General features: G+C 29.0%; 2 protein-coding genes across 6 annotated transcripts; one reads left to right on the top strand and one right to left on the bottom strand.

The window, feature by feature from the left end:
* The first annotated feature begins 6638 nt into the window (after nucleotides 1-6638).
* Nucleotides 6639-8219, top strand: LOC105645382 (polyubiquitin). Its single transcript, XM_089719608.1, has one exon. The coding sequence runs from the start codon at nucleotides 6671-6673 to the stop codon at nucleotides 7424-7426; it is 756 nt and encodes a 251-aa protein (XP_089575734.1). The 5' UTR covers nucleotides 6639-6670; the 3' UTR covers nucleotides 7427-8219.
* A 561-nt stretch (nucleotides 8220-8780) lies between these two features.
* On the bottom strand, nucleotides 8781-13183 carry LOC105645384 (ubiquitin-conjugating enzyme E2-23 kDa). Of its 5 annotated transcripts, none has more exons than XM_012230973.4 (7): nucleotides 13121-13183; nucleotides 12001-12084; nucleotides 11615-11694; nucleotides 11187-11301; nucleotides 10704-10756; nucleotides 9399-9530; nucleotides 8781-9213 (listed from the first exon to the last, which is right to left on the bottom strand). In XM_012230973.4, the coding sequence occupies exons 2-7, from the start codon at nucleotides 12042-12044 to the stop codon at nucleotides 9083-9085; spliced, it is 555 nt and encodes a 184-aa protein (XP_012086363.1). In that variant the 5' UTR covers nucleotides 12045-12084; nucleotides 13121-13183; the 3' UTR covers nucleotides 8781-9082. The 5 variants fall into 5 exon arrangements, with proteins under 5 accessions (XP_012086363.1, XP_020539448.1, XP_020539447.1 ...); XM_020683789.3 differs by lacking the exon at nucleotides 13121-13183 and adding an exon at nucleotides 11863-11906 and having other exon boundaries at nucleotides 12001-13103; XM_020683788.3 differs by lacking the exon at nucleotides 13121-13183 and adding an exon at nucleotides 12785-13101.
* Between the last annotated feature and the right edge of the window lie 9392 nt (nucleotides 13184-22575).

Below are 22575 nucleotides of genomic sequence, written 5' to 3' on the forward strand. Positions count from 1 at the left end.
TTCTTTACTAAAAAAACTCATATCTACTATTAGATTTAACACTTTGAATATAAGCTGTCGATTTAAAAATATTTAAATAACTTTCTACCTTTGAAGCAAGTTATATTCATTTGTTATTATTATTTTTGAGATTTAAAGAGATATAAATGTATTATATCAATTACTTTTTAATGAACAAATGAAGAATAAATGTATAGAAACCAATTGAAAATTTCAATATCCATATATGACTTTTTATTGTGCATTTATTTAAATATTAATTTTTTTAAGAAGTATTTAAATATCAATTTTATCTAATAAATTTTTTAATCAATTAAACCATTTGAAATAGCTCAAAAATACAAATTCTTAATTCAAAACTAATTTTACTTTCAATTCATAAAAGAGTTGTATAATTCTTCTTACCAAAAAAAAAAAAAAAAAAAAAAAAAGAGTTGTATAGTTCTAAAATTTCAATTATCTTCTAATGCTATCTTTATATATACACATTTCTATTTCTATTTTTATTTAATATATTTTTTTTTTGTTAAAGTCATAATTTTATGGTATTTACAACTAATTTTTCAATCATCTAATTTGAAGTGAAATTGGTTTTTATGTTTTTATATGTTGTTATATAATTATAAAGTGTTTCGTAATCTCATTTTTAATCTTGTATATGATTTTTTTTGAATAAAGAATAAATTTAGAATTATATTTCGGGAAAAAAAATATTAGAATATATATGTAGTTTTAAAGATAAATAAAAGCTATTTTAAAGAAAATAAAAGAAAAATTAATAACATAAAAAATTTTTATTTGGAAAAAAAAAAGAAAAGAATAAAAGACTAATGGCCAAGTTGGTAATACAGATTGATATGCTGAGGTGACACTTAAATAGAATTCTATATTTATACAGAATTTTTTAATCTCTATATACTAGTAAAAGCTTTCTTTTTTATAATTAATCCAAGGGTAAACTACCATACAGATATTAAAAATTCTATATTAATGCAGAAACTGTTTTTACCACTAGATTTAAGTAGTTAAATAGTATAAACCATTAGATTGAAAATAGCTCTAATAACTTATTAGCTATTATCAAAAATAGAATTTTATTATTAAATATGAATGTTACTATTTAATTGTGTAAATAAAAAATTACTCTTTTCAAAACAATTATAAAAAATAAAAATTTTAAAGATAAAATAATTATCTAATTCACCAAATTTTATTTACCCAAAATAAATTTTTAAAATTTTAATAAATAATTATAAATTTTTATTTATGTTATTGTTAAAACATTTATCATGTATTTATACATTTGAAATTATATTATATATATACATGAAATCCCATTCTCTTCTTAATAAAATAGTTTTTAATTAATAAAATTAAATTATATAACTTAAATGTTTGACATATAAAATCTCTCATTTTTGTAAAATCTAATTATATAAATTGAACCATATAAATAATATCTTGTAATTTCTAATTAATTATAGTTTTACCTTAAATTTATTTATATTTTTTAGAAATAATAGATATTATATAATTATATCATAATTAATAGAAAATTTTAAATTTGTGAAAATTTTAATAAGGTATTAGAATCATTTGTAATTTTTTATAAAAATAATTATTTAAAATTATTGTTTGTTATGGTTAAAGTATTTTCTAGAATTCTATATTTTCATTAAGACCAATTTTTTAATAATTTATTTTTACGTAAAATAATGCAATTAATATTTCATATAGAATTATTGATATGTAAGGATTTATTTTTATTTTAAAAATAAAGTTCTTCACATTGTATTCATAGAAAAAAAGAAGGAAAAGTTATAAAATAATAATAAAAAAACACATATAACTGAATTTAACCAATCTTAATAACTTGCAATACTAGGTTAACATTAAAAGATGACACAAAAAGAGAGTTCTGTTTTTGTAGAAAAATCCTTAATCCAATACCAAATAATTAAAACAAAGTCCTATACGGTACGTAATGGAATGTTTTTATGTGATTGCACGTTGGCAAATAGTATGCTGGCAACTTGCAGAAGGGTTGACCTTAACTGCACTTATTAAAATATGCATATTACACTTAATTATACTAATTGAATAAATCCCAAATTGTCATTAAACATTGTGTTTATTAGTTGTAGTCTAAGAGTAGTTGGTGTGGGGATTATAACTTATCCGAGTAGGGCCCGCGGAAAAATACCGTTAGTAAAAGTAAAATAAAATCACTATTACCACATATACCTCCAATAATTTCGTATTGGATATTAATAATCGAATCCACCAGAAATAATAATCACGGTAATAATTACTGTAAATGCCAGATGAAAAATAAAAACACCGAGATTTACGTGGTTCACCCTTCAACTGTTATGGACTACGTCTACGGGACAAAAACTCCGAATAGTTCTTCCACTAAAAAATAGTAGGTACAAAAGAGAATACAAAAATAGTGGCACTCTAATTTTTTCCCAAAAACACCTCAAAAATTACAATCCTCATTATATTTTCTCTTTTCCAATTTTAGAAACTCTTTCCTAAAATTTTCTATATTTAACTGTGTAGATCTCTTTGTTCTTATATTTTTGTACACTGTTTAGTGAAAAATAGAAGAAGGGGACGCGTCATTAACGTGTCAACCGAATGGATGCGTTAATCACGCGTCCATTTTTCTTTCTTTTTTTCTTCATTCAAACGTGTGTGAGTCCCATACATTTGAATCTCTTCTTCTCTTTTGTTTTTTTTTCTTTGACCAACAATAAAAACGTGTTTTTTTTTTTATCTTTTTCAAATATGTGTGGGTCCCACATGTTGGAGGGACCCACAATAGTTGGTATCCTAATCCAACAAAGATATTGCTATTGTAGAGACAATCCAATGCAGATCGATAGTATAAGTCGTTTAGCTTTTATTTTATTTTCTTTGCAGAATAATTGGTTTCGAGCAATGATAACAATGAGTAGTATTCACGTATTTTAAATTCTTCATATCCCAATCCTTTTATTATTTTGTACTCACTATAAACCCATTTACTATTTATGGTATCTGTTCATTTGGAACTAAGCCAATTGAAAATCCAAACCTATCCTAAATTGATAGCTATACTATCTATGCTTGTAGCAAACATGTTGTCTTACTAGTCTTTCCTAATTTAGAGCCTTAATACTTGTAAGTTATAAGAATAATAATAACTTTAGCGACTGAATTTTCATTTTTTATTTATTTATTTTGGTGTCTCATCAAAAAAATTTTGTAATTGAATAAGTAAAAATTACTAAAACTTGCAATTGAGTGGTTCATGGTGATTCATGCTGAAAAATTGACAAGGATGATAGAGGATCCATTTTTTATGAGACAACATGTAAAAAGAAAAAGAAAGGCCACAATATTACTAATCCTACAAAATGAAATCCCTTTGTATCCCTTCGTTAATTGTAGCAGATGAAAAAATTCAAATTGTCTCCCCGATAGAATTTATATATCCTCTTCCTTATCCACCTATCACCCCTGCTTTTAATAACCGAGTACGGTATCTCGCCAGTTCTTTCTTTATCTCTCTTCTTTTGATCAAAATTTTCACCTCAACCACAAATCTTTCTCTTCTTGCAATTGGAAAAAAAAAAATCCTCATTTCTTCTTTTTGTTTTGCTGCACTAGATTTTGAAGACTAACAATAGAAAAAAGAACATGGTGGCAGATTGAATTTCAAATCTTTAAAAAATTATATAAACTACTTGCATTCCTCATATCCTAATTGGAAAAGTGAGTGAAGAAGAAATGGCTCTTAGTGAAGCTGCCATGATGGTACAGATTCAATATTGAGGATTTTGTTAGAATTTGGATGGATCTTGCATTCACCACGGGCTTGACTTGAGCTTCAACCTTCATTGTGCAGTGTTGGGCTTGAAATGGGTGGTCTTGTTAAAATGGCCTAAGCATTGGGTTGTTTTGGAGGAGCGAACTGCAAACTCACCAAAAATTTACTTGATATATGATTTTCTTTTTTCTCATGCAGGGTGGAATAAGAGCATTAGGTTGTTTTCATATATAGATTTAAATAGAAAAGTGAGGCATTTGGAAAAACGAACTCGGGACCTCTCGCTAGTTAGGAATATTATGACCAAATAAACATGCTTTTGGTACTTATAAATCTTGCCAAACAAAGACTTACCCTTATATTGTTGAAGATAAGGTGGTCAATGGATGTTAGGTAGTTTAGATTGATCAAGAGAGGAGGGTTTGAACATTTTTCTCTTTTTTTCATATTATGGATGCAACATCATTTTAGATGAAGAAATTAAATTTGGATTGAGTTAACCCAAGATTATTATGGTGTAGGAATCACATCAATATTTTTTTTGTTTAAAACTCCAATTTTAATTAGCTTTTGGTATGTTGATATATTCAAGTTTCAAAATGGAGGCTTCTGCAACAAGTGAAAAAAGTTATGAGTATTATCGTAGATTAGACACATGATTCCTTAACAAATGTTTCTAATAAGAAAGTTACTTATAAGAGTAAAATCTGATAGGAGTAAAGTTTAATATGATAAAAAAAATGTTAGATTTGATATTTTGGGTCAATTTAACTCTTAAATTTGTATAAAATGATTAAAAAGATCCGATTTTACTTTTTAGGCCAATTTAATCCTTGAACTTGTTTTGATTTTTATAAATTAATAATTTATTTAATTTAACATGATTGACTTTTATCCTTTTTTATCCTACACTAAGAACACTTAGATCAAACTTTTTCAACATTTATGAGTATAAATTCAAAATTCTTAAAAATATCATTTCTTGTAATATAATAAATTTATAAATATGCATTATAACTTTAATTTATTCAACATGAAAAATGCATAGATTTCATAAGCGATAAGCCAATAATAGAGGTTAATTTTAAAATGTTCAAATTAATATATATTTATAAACTCAAAACTATCAAGGTAAAAAGAGATACAATACTTCATTTATCATATTTTATATTTTATAATTAATTATTTTTTTGATAAATTAGTCAGCTCGATGTCAACCACAGTTTTGATAAATGTCTATATAATAATTTTCACATTATCAGAAAAATGAAGAATTATAGATTAAATTGATTCAAAATGTCAAATATGATTTTTTGTTTTAATCATAATGATTTTCACTTTATAAGTATGTCGAAGAATTAGAGTTTAAATTGACTCAAAATGTTAAATATGATTTTTTTAATCATTTTAAATAAATTCAGGGGTTATTGGCTTAAAAAGTGTAATCGGATCTTTTTAATCATTTTATACAAGTTCAAGGGCTAAATTGGCTTAAAATGACAAATCTGATCTTATTTATCCTGCTAAATAAGTTCAGGGACCAGATTGACTTTTATTCCAATCTAGTACAATGTACTACCTCTGTTCCATAATACTTATCGCATTTGAGAAAATAGTTTGTTTCAAAATGCTTATCACAATTGTGGTTTCAAGGAGTAATAAATCTTTTTTTCCATATTTACCCTTAGTATATAACCAATATTTATTACTTGAATTTAATAGTTTTCTTAGAAAATTAGTATTAAATTAAGAGTAATATAGTCATTTATTCAATTATTTATTGTAATTAGGACAAATTTAATAATTTTTTTAAAAAATGTAAAATTCCAAATATGACAAGTACTATGAAACAGAGATAATATGTATTAACAAGCGCTAATACATGCTATCTTTAAAGGGCTAAACAATTGTTATTCATATGATTTGGGAGCAAAACCTTAAATTGGGCCGCAGTTAAAAACTATAATTAAAAATAAAGGAAAAGAAATATTATTTTAACATTCTGAAGTTTGTGATTTTTTAAAAATATTTTATATAATAATACATTACATTAATATATTAACAGTAACACTGAACAAATATTTATAAGGTTAGAAATATTAATAATGTCTTTTACAGAGAATAAAAAATACTAATTAAGTAGATATGTTTTTTAAGGTTTTCTAAGTCAACTTTTTTTTTTATCTTTAACTTAATCTAGCACCAATGTTTATAAAGTTAACCAAGATTATGACGTAGAATTGTAATATTAATTTCGGCCCATTACACGTCTAATGAATAAAAAAGTTAATCAAGATTATAACATATAGTTACAATTTAGTAATTATAAAATTAGATTAGGCTTGAACATTTATATATAAGTCAATAAAATAATCTTTGATAAAATTCCTCACTAATAGTTAATCAGGTATAGTCTGGTTGGTTTTCATACTTCTTGTAGAAGATGTAGGGAGTGAGAGGTCTCGAACTCGAGATCTCTCCACAATAAAGTTTATCACCAATTTAGTGAATATTATTTAAAGGGAACTACAATATTATTTCAGTCCATAAATTTAAATTAAATTATAAATACATACAGATTGGAAATCATATATCCTTCTATTCCATACAATTAGCTTCCGTTTTATTGGCACCAAGTGAGGTGGTTGAGCATGATTGTTTTATTTTTTTTCTCCAACGAAGAAATGTTTCATGCATGAATACCACCAACCATACACAAAATGCTTCCAAGATGAATTTAACCATACAAATAGCATTACTTCAACGTGAATTATTGACATTATATTTAAATTAATCACTTCCGTTATTAAACTAAAAAAAAATCAATAAGCAGAAACTTCTTTCTTCAACAAAATGAGAGTTGTTATTGTAGCTTGGGCTCGCGAATTTCATTTTGATATTGGTTTTCAAGAATCTGTACTTGAAATCAAAAGAAAGATTGAACTTCTCTTAGGTGTTCCTACAACCGCGCAAATTTTATCAGTATCAGGATGGGAATTAGTTGATGGTCTAGACATGGAAGATTATCCTATTGTCAATGAAGGTACGAGAATTGACCTCACTATCAAACCTATGTCTCCTATGTTGAACAACAAAAGAAAGTTCCCAATCATAATAAAATTTTCAGCTAAGCAAATTAATGTAGAAGTGGATGAAACCGATAGCGTTCGTAGCCTAAAAGAAAAAATCCATATAGTTGAAGGCACTCCAATTAAAAGATTATCACTTTTCTTTTCTGGTATAGAACTAGATGAAGATTTTCGTAATATAAGCGAGTATGGTATTCAAAAATTATCAGAAATTACTGTATTTCTTAAAACTATGTCTCGATTAAGAGGAGATCCTCCTACAAAGAAGTTAAACATTATGGTGCAGACCTCTTCTTCTTTGCTTAATGCAGCGAGTATTCCTTTGGAAATGAAGGACACCAGCACCGTTAATGATCTAAGGCAGCTTCTTTTGAGCAGAACAATTCTTCCTCAAGATGATTATTTATTTATACATAAACAAAGAATTATGCATGATAATTGTAGTCTTCGATGGCATGGTGTGGAGAATGGAGATTCACTTTATGTGTTCAAGGGGACAATAAGTCGCAATGGATACTGAGATATGATACGGAGATTCTACTTGTATGTTTATGACTAAATATATAATAATTAATCAATACATAAAAATTTATAAATGAGTATTGTTTTCCTTTCTTAAGAAAAAAAAAAAAAACATTGTTTATCTGTTAATAAATCTATAGTTGTTAAATTCATAACAAGTAGATGCAGCTCTTGGATATTTCGATTATTTTCATGTCCTATTCTATAATTCATCTGTGTTTCATAATCATATATTCTGTTGGTACCCTTTCTTTTTTGCATAAGTAATTAATAACAGCCAGTTTACTAAGAAACAAGAATTGTAGGGAAGAAAAATGAATTTGCTTTTTATTAATTTTTTTTTTTTTTTTTTTTAAGATCAACATATCAAGTATTCCAAAAATAGATTAATTATGGCAGATGCACCTGTTAAGATACTAAATACAATTAAAATCTCAATATATTTTGATTTTGTCAATTTAGCAACGGATAAAATAAAAATTACCATATTATTATTTTAACTTAAATTCCTTCAATCAACAAAATAAAAAATTAGATTAGAACGAACGTGAAAATTGTTAGTATTTCATTAAGGTAGTGAGATTATTGATATGTTTTTGCGTAGATTGACTTCTGTTTAATTTATTCACATCTTCATATTTATGCACTTCATAGAAGATAATAATACAAGGAAAGTGAACATTAATATTTTTTGAACATTAATAGATTCTCCGCCTTCTGAATCATAGGATTCAGTTCCAGCTTTCATATTCCTAGGAAACCTAGGGGTGTCTTTACTTACAGACAACAGTTTTCTATTTTTTATTTTTTATTTTTTATTTTCTATGAAAATAGTTTTTATAGAAAATGAAATAAAAAACTGAAAATGGAAAATGAGTTCACTTAGTAACAATAAAAATTTATTTTTAATTTAAAAATTTCATAAACATTATTCATAACTTTCATAATTAAAATAAAATATTAAAAAAAATTTAGATTTTTTTAATTTTTTTGAATTTTTATTATCGATTATTTATAATAATAATATCAATTTTTATCATTTTGTAAATTTTTTTAAAATAAAAGATATAATGTATTTATAATAATAAAATTAATTATATATTAAAGCATAATATAATTTTTTTTATGTTATTTAAATATTTTTATTTATTCAATAAAAATATTTTATACAAATAGATATTATAACTTCAATTATGAAAATGTCATTTTATAAAAATGGAAAACAATTGAAAAACATATATTTTATTATAAAGAAAAACCCGTAGAAAACAATTTAAAACTGTTTTTCAAATCTTAATTAAATTTTGAAAATTTGAAAATTTGATTTTTAATTTTCCAAATAGAAAACCGACTAATTTTTGAACGCGAAATTCTGTTTTCCAATTTTCTTGAAAAATTTTTATAAAAAACTACTCTAATTTTCTACCAGTAAACGCGCCCTAAATTTTTTACAAATTGGCTAGCCAATCTTGCATCTTCTTTTCATTCCTTTTGGTATTTTTTAGATTGGCTTGCCTACATTGTTATGGGTACAGCTTATCCAAGTATATTTAACACTTAGTTTTTGTCCTCTCTTACTTCACAAAAAAAAAAAAAAAAAAAAAAAAAAAAAACCTGGAAATAGGAAACAGATTGTGTAAATAAATATGAAGGGCTACACCTCAGGATCTTCGTCGCTGTATGTGCTTTCTGCGTCACTAATGTCCTCATCAGCTATACCATCATTGCTATCTTCTGAGTGTGTCTCGCTGATATTTTCTTTCTTTGCATAAAGTTTGCAGTACTCTGTTACAATAATTATCTGGCATCAACCAATAAGTGGAGGAACATATATTGAGTAAGGTTCAATTATAATGGAGTGAGAGATAATAGTAATTCCCTGGTACTCCAATTTTTATAATACCAATCAGATAATTTAATTGCAAGCATGAAATAACCCAAATATATAGATATATATAAAATGGTTTCACCTTTCACTTTCTCTTCATACTGTTTCTTATCCTTCTTCGTCAGTAGAAATGCTGCATCACGATTCATTGGGTGTGAAGGATTTGGATAAAGCAGCAGCTGTGGAAGGAAAATCTCAAATACATTTAAAAGATCTGCAGCAACAGAAAGCCATAGTAAAGATAATTTAAGACTGAACACCATCCAGTGAGACATGATAAAATTGAGAATTATATAAATAAATAACATCATTATCAATATCGCAAGTACTGAAACTTATCTATGCTCACCATAGTTGTTACTGCAAGGGGCTAAATACACAACTTTACCTTTGTATTTGTAGCAAAAACTCTATGGCATCTTAAATTGATTGCAAGGAACTAAATACATAAATTCACCCTTGTACTTTTGATAAAAGAATAACTACACCTTTCCACTCTAACAATAATAGATTCAAGGATTTCTGACTTTTATATATAAAACATTGATTTAATGAATGATTAGTACAACTATTAAAATAATAATTTTCACATTTTTCAACTAATCAATAGGTATTTAATTAATCTAACTTTGCAAGTTCAAGTGTTTAATAAAATGATTTTGTAAGTTGAAGTATTTAATAGGTATAATTTTATAAGTTTGAAGTATTTCATGAGTCAAAGTAAAAGTTAAAGTATCACAAAGTTTTTTGCGATGAGTAAAAAGACAAATTTATGAATTTGGCCAATTGCAAGGGGTACAGAACAAGATCTTGACCCAGTAAGAGCCAAGTTCAAATAGATCTACAGAAAAGAATATTTATTTTATTTTTGTCAATGATCATCCTCTTTTGTCTTGTCAAAACAGATAAAAGGCTAACAAAATTCAGGAGAGATGAGAGTGAACCATCCTGTATAGTTATTCTGTTACCATCACAATCCCACATATTGGTCCCTTTGAAAAATCATTTGCATTACAAACAACATGCAATCCATCACATGTCCATCCATATTTATCAAGAGCTGTTGCATTCTGTGAGGTCCCTCGTGTCAAAATTACAGCATAAAAACAGATAAAGGAGGTTGATGTCAGAATGCCAGCTTATGTAAGATAGCCAATAATCCAGAACCACAGTTTATAGTGTATGATAAGCAAATATATACATAGTTTTCACTAACCAGAGCATAACATGAATTGAGTTGTGGATTACAGGCTATAAGATGAAGGTTGATCTGAATGATGTAGTTTGCTATGAAATTGCACATTACAGATATCCCAGCAGACACTAATGGGGAAAGAGCAGGTATGTTTAATCACTATATCAAGGATATAAATAATTTGGAAATTACCAAACATTGGACTCCATGATTGCTTGATGACATCCATGCATACATTACCAGACCTGTCAATTATAGAAGGAAAAAAGCTAGAAAACTTTTAAAAAATAAAAATGCTACACCATATAAATAAAAGACAGTTATCATCATTCAGCATTTCAACATTTTATAGTAAGGGTTGCCTCAAAAAAAAAATGACCAACAGGGAAAAAACTGCGTTTTTGTCAAATCTAACGGCTTATTAGAACATGACATTAGCAATTAGTCAAATCTAATTTACGAATGCCCTTTTCGTAGTACAGAAGCAATATTAAAGAGAAGACAAACAAGGAGTATAACCAAGTATAATGATTTTCAAAGAGTACAAAGAGGCCAGTACATTCAATGTTGTGTGATCAGTAAAACGGATTAACTAGCATTCAACTCCAGACCACAAGGCTATACAATATATAATTGAGATGAAAAGACAAGTGTTAAGTTTCCGGGAAAGCTTACTTCTCACCAATGTTAGGGTGAAATATTTTATTCAGAAACACAATGGAAGGATGTTCGTATGGATAAGCATCTGGTAGCGCCACTTTGATTTTCCAAATACCACCTTCATAAGGACCTGAAACCATTGAGATTATTTACAAAATGTTAATGAATAAAACCTTATAACAATGTCCAGTTCAAAATTTAGGGATTAAAAAAAGAACAAAAAAGAAAGAACCCCCTGTAGCATTTTGCAGGCAATAAGGCAAAGGATCAGATATATGACACCAAATTTTGCTACCATTCATTTTTCATTTTAATATAACATGATGCATATTTGCTTACATGCATATATGTGCATATGTGTTATGTGAAAGAGAGAGGGGGTCTCTAGACTCTAGTACAATGTTAAAGGAAACAGTAGAATGGATAATGAGAAGGAAAATTACTTTCTTTTGGCCCATGGAATTCCACATGGATTTCATTAATCCGATCATTGATTAGCTCCACAGCATAGTCATTCATCATCCTGCAAAACAAGAAAACAACAGAGCAGAGACACCATTACAATGGTAACAATATACAGAAATAATCTGAATACAAAGCACCGAATAATGACATTTAAAGTTTCAAAAAGTCAAATGAAAAACCCCAGCACACTATAAGAGGAAATTCAATTATATAGTTTGAAACATACTGGCACAGAGATGAGACTAAAGATTGCATGTCCATGTCATAACACTAAGAAGCCAGAAAAGTGATCAGAGATAGAAAAAAAGAACAATAGAAAAATAGAGCTAGAAATGATCAGAGATATTAAAAGAAGAACACCCACAATTTCATTACATCTATTTCCCTCCTCTTGCTTTGAGAAGACATCCTTTCATTTAACAGATGTCCGTCGCTACCGACCTGCGACCTGCCATTTAACAATTATTATGCGCAACTCCAAAACAGATTCTCAAACATAAGTAATAAACTTCCCCATCCCAGATCCCACCAAACACATGAACATATACTTGTCTACTTAATTCTAAATTTCCTTTACTTACCTGCCATTTAATGATCATTACATGCAATTCCAAAACAGATTCTCAAACATAAGTAATAAACTTCCCCATCCCAGCTCCCACCAAACACATGAACACATATTTTTATACTTATTTCTAAATTTCCATTACTTCACGAATTCTCATTAACACCAACCAATTCCAACTTTTCTATTCCCTTTATAACAATGATCCAAAAGCTGCAAGCAGATTTTCCATTATTTCCTTGGTGATACCGGAATCGACTTGAACATATAGTTATAACAATCATTGATAGATAAATAGCCAACCATAGTAATATCTGAGATACCTCCCTGGGCAACTAAGCAGGTCACCAGTCAAGCAGAAAAATAACCCAATTACTAACTACCATCTACACAATTCTTCACCAAACATTCATAAACATCAACAAGATGGATTTTTGCTTTTTTACCCTCCTTTGTTTTTTATTATTCTTGTTATAAGCAACTCAAATTATATAAAGAAAAATGGGTTAAACTAAAGCTCTTATATGCAATGGCATCATTAAAAGGCAAAGATCATCAATAATGTAAAAATACTAAAAGTTACCAATAAATACTGTCACAAACTTGCTCTGCGATTAAAGATAAAGAAATATATATGTCAATCACCAAATTGAAGCTAATGCAAATGTGTTTTTCCCTTATTCAACTAAAGCAATAATAAAAGAATCAATCAAGCGTCAAAAGGCCTATGCAACCCTATTATTAGCAAAATAATCCAGGAAAATAAGATCTACTCTGTAACAAAAAAAACAAATATCACAAAATTCAAACTACACCCCAGTTGATAAAATCACAGGACAGAGAGAATCAGCCAGCGATTAGTTAGTTTTATGAAAACGAAAAAAAAAAAAAAAAAATCAAGTGAAATCCAAAAGCTAACCGATTTTATGAGAGTATATATATGAGAGGTTTTTCGTTTTTTGTATTTTTTTGTATTTTTTTCCTTTCTTTTGTAAACTGAGGTTAAAAGCATCGTTATGAAAACCGGACCCCACCGAACGGTTCGACCGGTTTCATCGGAAATCGGACTGTGTTCCGGTTCGGATTGCATAAGAAAACCGCAGTAAAAAACCGGCTTGAACAGGTAAAAACCGGTTAAACCGTCTAAAAACCGGTGAACCGGATGGTTAAAAATTGATTGGATTCAAAATCTGGATTTTTCCATAAAATGTGAGCTTTTTCAAAATTTGGGCTTTTAAAAGCTGAACCCACTAATTTTTTAGTTTTTGGACCTGTTTATTTATAAACCCAAAGTCCTAATATATTAATCAAACAATTAAATTATCTAACTTTGAAGCCACATGTGAAAAATGATAATATATTTTATTATAATTAATTAAATTTTTTAGGATTAAAATTTAGTCATATTTTTTTTAGTTATTTATTATTTTTTATTTTTTTTAAAAACCCAAATTTGAAATTGTCTTCTATTTGATATCAAAGTTTTTTTTAACCTATATTTATAATTTTATTTAAAAATATATTTAAAAATATTATATATAAAAATTCGGTTGAACCGTATTGAATTTAATCAAACCTTCAGTTCAGTGAATTCTTACCTTCACCGGTTCAGTTCTCAAAATACTTAAAATTATGATGCAGGAATTTCTATAATCGAAGAAAAACAAGAACTCTGATTGAGTTAGGTTCATTATTTATTTATATAAAGCACAAAAAGCGATCAAATATTAAGTGATCTCAATTTTAGAAAAAAAAATGTCATTAACTAAATTACTTCTTAATTAATCTAAATCATTAAAAAAATCCTGAAGCTTTACTGGTAGTTTTAATTGTACCCTAAATTTAATTTTCTTCTTCTAATACTTGAAACGTCAACTTTAGTTATAATAGCTTCATAATCTTAAATTGTACCCAATTTAATGAATAAAGTATTATTTTCATTGGACCTAATTTAATTTTTTCTCCAAATCAAACTCCTTCCCAATACCATTGTTTATAAATAAATAAATATTAAAATAAAAAAATTTTATTCATCTTCAAAATAAAATACCTTTATTTATTTATATAATATTGACAAGAAATAATGATTTTCTAAAAATAAAATGACGCAGGATGAATGAAACTTATTTTTCTAAGAGATTTAACTTAAGTATAAATAAAATTCCATGTTTAAAAAATGACAAAAAAAAACATAAAATAATATTCTATGTTTATTACTAACTAAAATTTATTATTTTACTTGACTTTTTATGAATTTAAATCTTCAACCAATGTTAGTTAGGGTGTTGTTAAACGGTAAGTTTTTGGTTAATCTAACCCTAAGAAAAAAATATCCAATGAAAATAGTATGTTCATTTATTAAATTATATACAATTTGAAATTAGGATGTTATTATAACTAGAGTTTAAGTTAATGTTATTAGGAGAAAAAAATTGGATTTGTGGTACAATTAAAACTATTAAATTTAACAGAATTGAGGGAGTTTTGGACTCTATTAACCACATAAATATAGTTACTATCCTTTTTAAATTAATATTTTTGTATGATTATTTTATTTATAATTATTTAAAATAACATATAATTATTAAATATTTTTATAAAAAAAGTAATTATATATATATATATATATATATATATATATATATATATATATATATATATTAAAGTAGAAAATAATATATTTACCTTAAAAGTTTAAAATTATACTATGGTCATTTTATATTTCATCAGTAATAACTATTAAAATTTTATTAAGCAACTAATATTCATCAAATAACAGTTGTCACTCACCAATTTAGGCATGGCCACGATTCTGGAACCACCGGTTCTGATTCCAAAAAATTTGGAACCCGAACCGAACCGAAAATTTTCGGTTCTGGTTCTAGTTTGGAACCGAACGGTTCCGGTTTCGGTTCCTTAACGGTTCTAAAATCGACGGTTCCGATCGGTTCTTCGACAGGTTTTTCGACGAATCGTATAATTTTAAATTTTGAAGATTGGTTTTCAAAATTTAAAAATTTGTGAAAATTATTTCTAAAAAAAAATACACTTAAAAAATAAAAAAATGCTTCAATTATTTTTTTTTTTGAAAAGACTTGAACTTAATTATTTTTTTTAAAAAAAGTTTTCAATTGAATTTATTTTTTGTTTAAAAAAGTTGGAACATAATTTTTTTTAAAAAAAAAAAAAGGGCTTGAACTTAATTTTTTAAAAAAATTAAGTTGCCTACGTATCCTCTTGGGGTTTAGAGGAATCAAAGCCCACGTAGTTCTTACTTACCTTGTACCAATTTCACCCCTTTTACCTTATTCGCTATTTCCACCACCGGTTGATGTTCCCGTTGAGGACTCATCGTAAAGATCATATAAATCTTCATTTTCTTTTAGATTTTCTTGTGCTCTTAGTTCGGCCTTGCTCCAATCATCCACGCATAATTGTGCTTCTAGTAATCGGGTGTCATACGAGATCGTGTTTCATCAAGTATATTTCCTCCTTGACTAAAAGCTCGTTCAACCGCAACAGTGGAGACCGGAGCTGCTAAAACTTATTTTACAATTAAAAAAAGTATTGGAAATGTATTGACATGACGACTCCACTAATCTAAAATTAGAAAATTGTTATCTGCATAACCATCACTAAACTCAAAAGAAGTGGTTAGATAATTATCAAATTCAGAAAAAGAACCAGGTTCCCTTGGTCTTTTTTTGTCTTTATAATAAAACTCGTTCAGCAACACCAACCCTACTTACCATTTGAGTTGGAAATTGTTGAATATTGAATTGAGAAGAATTAGAATCAGAAGTAGATGAACTAGAAAATTGAACAAATTCACTATATAATTCTATAATATTTTGTTTAATTTCATGCAATACTACATTTATATTAACACTATCTTCTATATTAAGATTTAATAACTCATAATAAATAGTCAAATATTCACATAAAACATCAATTGTACATCTAGGATCAAATACAATAGCAACAAGATAAAGGGGTGGTATATTTTTAAAATAAGATAACCATTTTTTTTTTCATTGAAAAAACACATTCTTTTAATATAAAATCATTTTCAAATTCTTGGAGTGCACTAACAATATTAATACACATAGGTAAAAATAAATGAGATGTGGGATAATAAAGCCCACTAAATTTATAGGTAGCATCATTAAAAATTTTTAAAATATCTAAAATTTTTGCACAAATATCCCAATTTTGTGGATATAAATTAATTTCATCAATATTATTAGTAACAAAAATGCACAATAATTCTTTATAAGAAAAAGACTCGTTTAATAATTCATATGTTGAATTCCAACGAGTTGGAACATCCCTTGAAAAACGTTTTGGTCTTTTATTATTTTTCTTACAAAATTTAGCTCAATTTTTCATCACTCGGGGATGTCCCGAAATAGCTTTTCTAATTGGAAAAATAAAATATTCAAGAATTTTCAAACCATCTTGTACACATAAATTTAAAACATGACAAGCACATCTTATATGAAAAAATTTTCCACCAATATTTGATTCACAAATATTTTTAAGTTTAATAATTGATTTAGTATCAGCAGAAGCATTATTAAATGAAATTGAATAAATTTTTTTGTCAACTTATATTCATCTAAAATTGAAATAATTATTCTATAAATATTATTGCAGTATGTTTATCATCAAAAGCACGAAATGCAATAATTCTTTTTTGAATTTTCCAATCATTATTAATCCAATGACATTTAATGCTCATATAAGAATGCATTTGCCAATGATCACTCCAAATATCACAACAAATTGAAACACGAATTTTCATTTCAAAAAATAAAAGCTCTAACTCATTTTTTCCTTTTTTATATAAAGAAATAATAGTTCGTTGTACAATATTTCTTGACACTCTTTTAGCAGAAGGATTTAAAGCTTTTTGACAATATTGATTAAAACCTACTTTTTCACCAAAACTAAAAGATAAATGTTCCATAGAAATCATTTTTGCTAATTCTTCTTTTTGTTTTTTTAGTATATTGAAATAAAGAAAGGTTAGAAGATGCGTATCCGGAAATTTGTGTTTGAGACCGATCAACTCCTATTTTTGTTGAATGTTTTGTCTCCAAATGCTTCCAAAATGATCCATAGCCGCCCGATTGTTTAAATTTATAAGATTTTCCACAATAATTGTAAATTACATCGAACATTTTGTCACCTTTGAATTTTTTCGTGAAATGAATGGTGAAAATGTCATAACTCTGTCTTGCTCTTCGAAGAAGTTGTGTACCTTGCTCTTGCTCTTCCACTTCCTCTTCCTCTTCCTCTTGTTGTAATTGCTCATTATTAAATTCAGATTCTTGAGTTGGAATTTTCATATTTTCATTTGGATATCTCTCAAAATTAAATCAGTTAGGAGTGAAATCGAAGATGTAGTTTGTAAATAAATATTGTGTTTCTCCAATCTTTCCCTTGCCCTTAACAGAATTTGAGTTTCCTCCACTTGCCATTATATGAAAATAATATATAATTTGAAAATGTGAATAAAAAAATTAGAGAGAATAATTAGAAATTGGAATTTGAATAAATTAATTCATAATAAATTGTGAATGAAAATTAGAGAGATTGTAGAGTAGAGAAGAATAATATAGAGTAGAGTGTAGAGAGAGTAGAGATTTTTGTGTGAGGAAATTGTAAATGGAATGGAATGAGGTATTTATAATAAATCCAAAAAATCATTTTTCCACAAATACCCTTGAAACTAGCCGTTATGTAGCCGTTTATAGTTGTTGGGAGGGGTAATTAAGAGATTTCACTACAAAATTTTCAAAAAAAAAAAAAAAAAAAGAAAGCTGCTGACAGTTTGTAACGGCTAGAACCGCTAGTTGGTAAAACCGGGGGTTCCATCTGGTTCCTACCGGTTTTTGGAACCGCCAATTTGCGATTCCCAGAATATTGGAACCGGAACCGAATCGTATACCTCCGGTTTCAGTTTCAGTTTGAACCAGTTTCGGTTCCCACCGGTTTCGGTTTCAGTTCGAACCGATTCCAAACCATCGGTTTCGGTTCTGGAAACCGTAATATGGCCATGTCTACACCAATCTCTACTTATAAACTAACTCCTATCAACTACTGGTTAACCAGACTTGATAAAACATGCGCTTATTTTTATTGAGCGAGTTTAAAAGATAAATTTAAATCTATCCAAAAATAGCTAAAAAATCAAATTAAATCAAATTGAACCAAATCAATTTGATTTAATTCAGTTATGCCATATGATTTTATTTTAAAAAAATTCGATTTAATTGAAACAAAATTAATTTGTCTCAATTTGAATTGAATTAACCAAATGCTAACTCCTAAATTAGGCAAATAACAAATGCAAAGGTGACTTATGTGAGCGTATATATACATAATGCTAAAGAAAAAAAAAATTAGATCGTGATTATCTCTTTAAGTAGATTACAACTCTAGTGTTGTCCCAAGTAGTCGGCTTTGTTCAGATCTCCTTCCACTCTTGCTCGAAAAAAAAAAAAAGAAAAGAAAAATATCATGTTTAATATTAGCCATGATTAAAGATAATTTAAAATTAGCTTATGTGAAAGAAAATTTGGATGAAGAAGACAATTTTTGTTATGTTAAGAGTGTCTAATCCAATTTATTCGTGCAATTGATAGATGATTTGTACTCAATAATTAGGTTGTAGGTGTTTGGTAAGGCTTTTCGAACCCGTTTGGTTTAGATGTTCATACCTGCAGATAGCTGTTATTGTGTATTGATAGCTGATGGTTAATGACTGATAGCTGTTAGCTAATTAATATTGGTATTTGGTAAAATTTTAGTAGTTATTACTATTAAAATGTAAAATGATAATTAAAGATATAATTACTTTTTATATATTCAGATATATAATGTATACTCCCTCTGTTCTTTTACTTTAGAGAAAATTTTCTTTTCGGGTATAATTTGTATATAACGAAATATGCTAATAATAGAAAGTTTGGGGAGTGTGAAGGAATGAAAAGTCTAAAGTACCCCTAATTTGCCTCCGTCTTCTCCGTTAATATGGCAATAATACAATAATATTGGCAAACAAAAATGTTGGTGGCAATTAATGAAGTTATCTTTTCGAGACATGATTAGATACTATACCAGGTTGTGTCTTATTTTATCTGAGCACAATTTAGAATATATAGGCACTGTAATGAATGTGTGAATTTTCAATTTTTAGAAATTATGATGTGACTTTATAAGGTTTTGTCATGTTTATTGGTAAACAATTGTTTCTTTTTGTATTGTAGAAGGAAAATTCGAGCACAGTTAATTATATTTTCATCCTCATTAACATGAAAATGTGGAAGAAACATTAAGTATGTACTCGACGTTCTATTAATCTATTCGAAAATAGAGCAGAACGTTACAAAAGTGTATCAGTTAGGCAAATTTTTCAAAAAAAAAAAAGCTCATGAGTTTATTTATTTTCCATACTAAAATAAATGAAGTTATTGTTTATCTTGTATGCAATGAATTTGTGCACATTTTGTAAATTTTGGACGAAAATGAGTTTAATTGCTATTGATTTGGGCGTTAATTGAAAAATCGCGCGCTATATGTACTTCAAGGATAATTAAGGGTAGAAATAAAGCGCACCAGAGGAAGAGTAACTGCTGAAAAAGATGGGGGAAACAGCCAACAATTACCAGCAGCCACCCCATGCGTGCTGAATTGGCTGCTCATTAGTTCTTGCATTGGAAGGTTCAATCTTGAGTTCATCTTCATTTTCAATCTCCGTGATTCTTGCATCTTTCATCTTCATTATCTGTTCTTTCAATGGCAGTGTTATTGGTTCCAAAAGGATTTGTTGGCCAAGAACAGCAAGGATTCTATCAACAATGGGCAACGATAGAGTTTGGGTTTCGGGTTGGAAAAGGTCGAGATGAGGTTCGAACCTAACTCCAGGGTTTCATGGAGTCCAACCAACGGCCACTCTTTTTGACTTTCTTTTTCCAATTTTGCGGCGGGAATGGCATAATAAGGAAGAAAATTTCATATTTCAATAAAGTGAGTTTACTTTTTCACTTACATTACTTCACCTAACTGTCAGTAACGGATCCCAAAGAAACAAGAATAGAGAAAACTATCGTCAAGTTAGCATCTCATTTTCTCTTTTTGAAAACTTCACCCCTTTCTAGAAAAAGTCTCTTTATAATTATTACGTCTTGCATTTTTCGCATGTGAGTTGCCTTGCGTCTCTTGCATGAGCAGCTTTTTATTTGATATCAGTTGTCTTGCATCTCTTGCATGAGCAGTTTTTATTTGAAATTATGGCTAGTTCTTCTGTGGATCCGAATGAGGTTCCGAACCTTGTAGCATTAACGATTGAGGATGATGAACATGCTATAATTGATGCCCCAACACTACAGGAGGAACCCGTCGATTATTCTCTGTGTTTGGTGGGCCATCTTTTGTCCAATCAAAGAGTCAATTTAGGTGCTATGAAGTCCACCTTGGCTGGCATTTGGCAACTAGGCAGAGGAATCCATTTTGAGGAGATTGATCCAAAGGTATTTTTGATTCGTTTCTTCCATAATGTGGATTTTAATAGAGTTTGGAATGGCTCACCTTGGACATTCAACAACCAACTTTTTATAATTGACAAGATCAAACCTGGACAAGATCCACGAACTGTTGACTTGCTTTTAGTGGAGGTCTGGGTTCAGATCAACGGAGTTCCGGTGGGTATGATGATTGAGTAATTTGGGAAGCAGATCGGTGATTTCATTGGGAAATTTATTTTGTTTGACATTGGTAAGGAAGATAGGGAGAGGAGGGAGTATATGAGAATTCGAGTTGCTATAGACATTCGGAAACCGATAAAAAGGTTGAAGAAGATGAGGAGGGTAGACGGAAGTATGTTCACTGTGATTTTTTCCTATGAATGACTCCCCACGTTTTGCTTCATATGCGGTAGTTTAGGTCATAGTGACAGTATCTGTGAAGTGTTGTTTCAAGTCGATGACGAAGTGGAGAAGGGTTGGGGACCTTGGTTGAGGGCGAACGTCCGACAAGGAGGTGTTGCAGCGGATGATCGGCACTAGTTCCGTGATAAATATGGTAATAAAATTTCAAATAATCCATATGCTGGCTCGGTGATCGCTGCTTCTATGCACCTGCGTGATTTTAGTGGTTCAATGGATAAGAATTATCCTTTAAATTTGAAAGTCAACTTACCATTTTCCACTGCAGCTAATTTATTTGAAAATGGGCCGAATGGTGGGCTTGTGACAACGGATTCTGCAAGTGGAGTAATTGATTTGTTGGACCAAAATTTAAATGAAGATGAAACAATGCTTGTAGCAGAAGGCAAAAAAAGGGCCAGGGTTGACAATGTGATTATTTTGCATGACTCTACAGTAACAAATATGTAGGTTGCGGATGACTCTCTTGATGAAAACGTTCTTGGAGTTCATTCAGATGCTATCCTTACTCCAGTGGGACCTGAGACCTAGTCCCACTCAACAAACATGAATATTCTTTATTGGAACTGTCGAGGACTTGGCAACCCTCGAGTAGTAAATGCACTTAATGAACTTATTCGATGTAATAAGCCAGCTGTTATTTTTTATCTGAAACTTTAGTTGCTTTGAATAAAATTGAACAGCTCCACTGCAGATTACATTATGATTGTTGTTTTGCTATGGATGCCATGGGACATAGTGGTGGTTTAGCTATTTTGTGAAATTCTCAAGTTAATTTAGAAGTTATACGTTATTCCTCAAATATATTGCTTCATGTTGAGTGGGAGGACTGGTAATGGTGAGAAACAGGGGAAAACAGGGGAGGTATTGAATAAATGAAGTAAATATTGAGTTATGTTGAAACAGGTTTTGCTGGAAATTTTACCAGTAACTTCATCTTGATTTTGACCCCCATTTAATGATGGAATTAGGAAGTGTCATAGAAGAGTTATTTGTTCCTCTATGTGTTAGCTTTACATGGGTTTTTGAATCATCCAAATCGGAGTTGTATATTGAGATATATGACTAAAAGAGTACAGACTGTGCAGGCTGGAAAACGCGAAGCGCGCGCGCGAATCGCATGACGAGCTCGCGTTGCCTTCTCGCGCTCGCGAATTTGAACTACGCGCTAGCGACTTTCGCCTGAAACTCTCTGACTCTTATTTGGCACATCTCGCGCTCGCGACTTTCAAGTGCGCGCTCGCAAACTCTCTGACTTTCATTTGGCACTTCTCGCGCTCGCGACTTTGAAGTACGCGCTCGCGTACTTGGCCCTTGGCCTGTAAGCGATCGCGACCTTCATCGCGCGCTCGCGAATTTGGCCTGATAACTCACTGTCTCTCATTTGGCACTTTTCGGGCTCGCGACTTTCAAGTACGCGCTG

The sequence above is a fragment of the Jatropha curcas genome, chromosome 3 (assembly GCF_041381405.1).
Source record: "Jatropha curcas cultivar XTBG-Jc1 chromosome 3, XTBG_Jcur_1.0, whole genome shotgun sequence".
NCBI lineage: Eukaryota > Viridiplantae > Streptophyta > Magnoliopsida > Malpighiales > Euphorbiaceae > Jatropha > Jatropha curcas.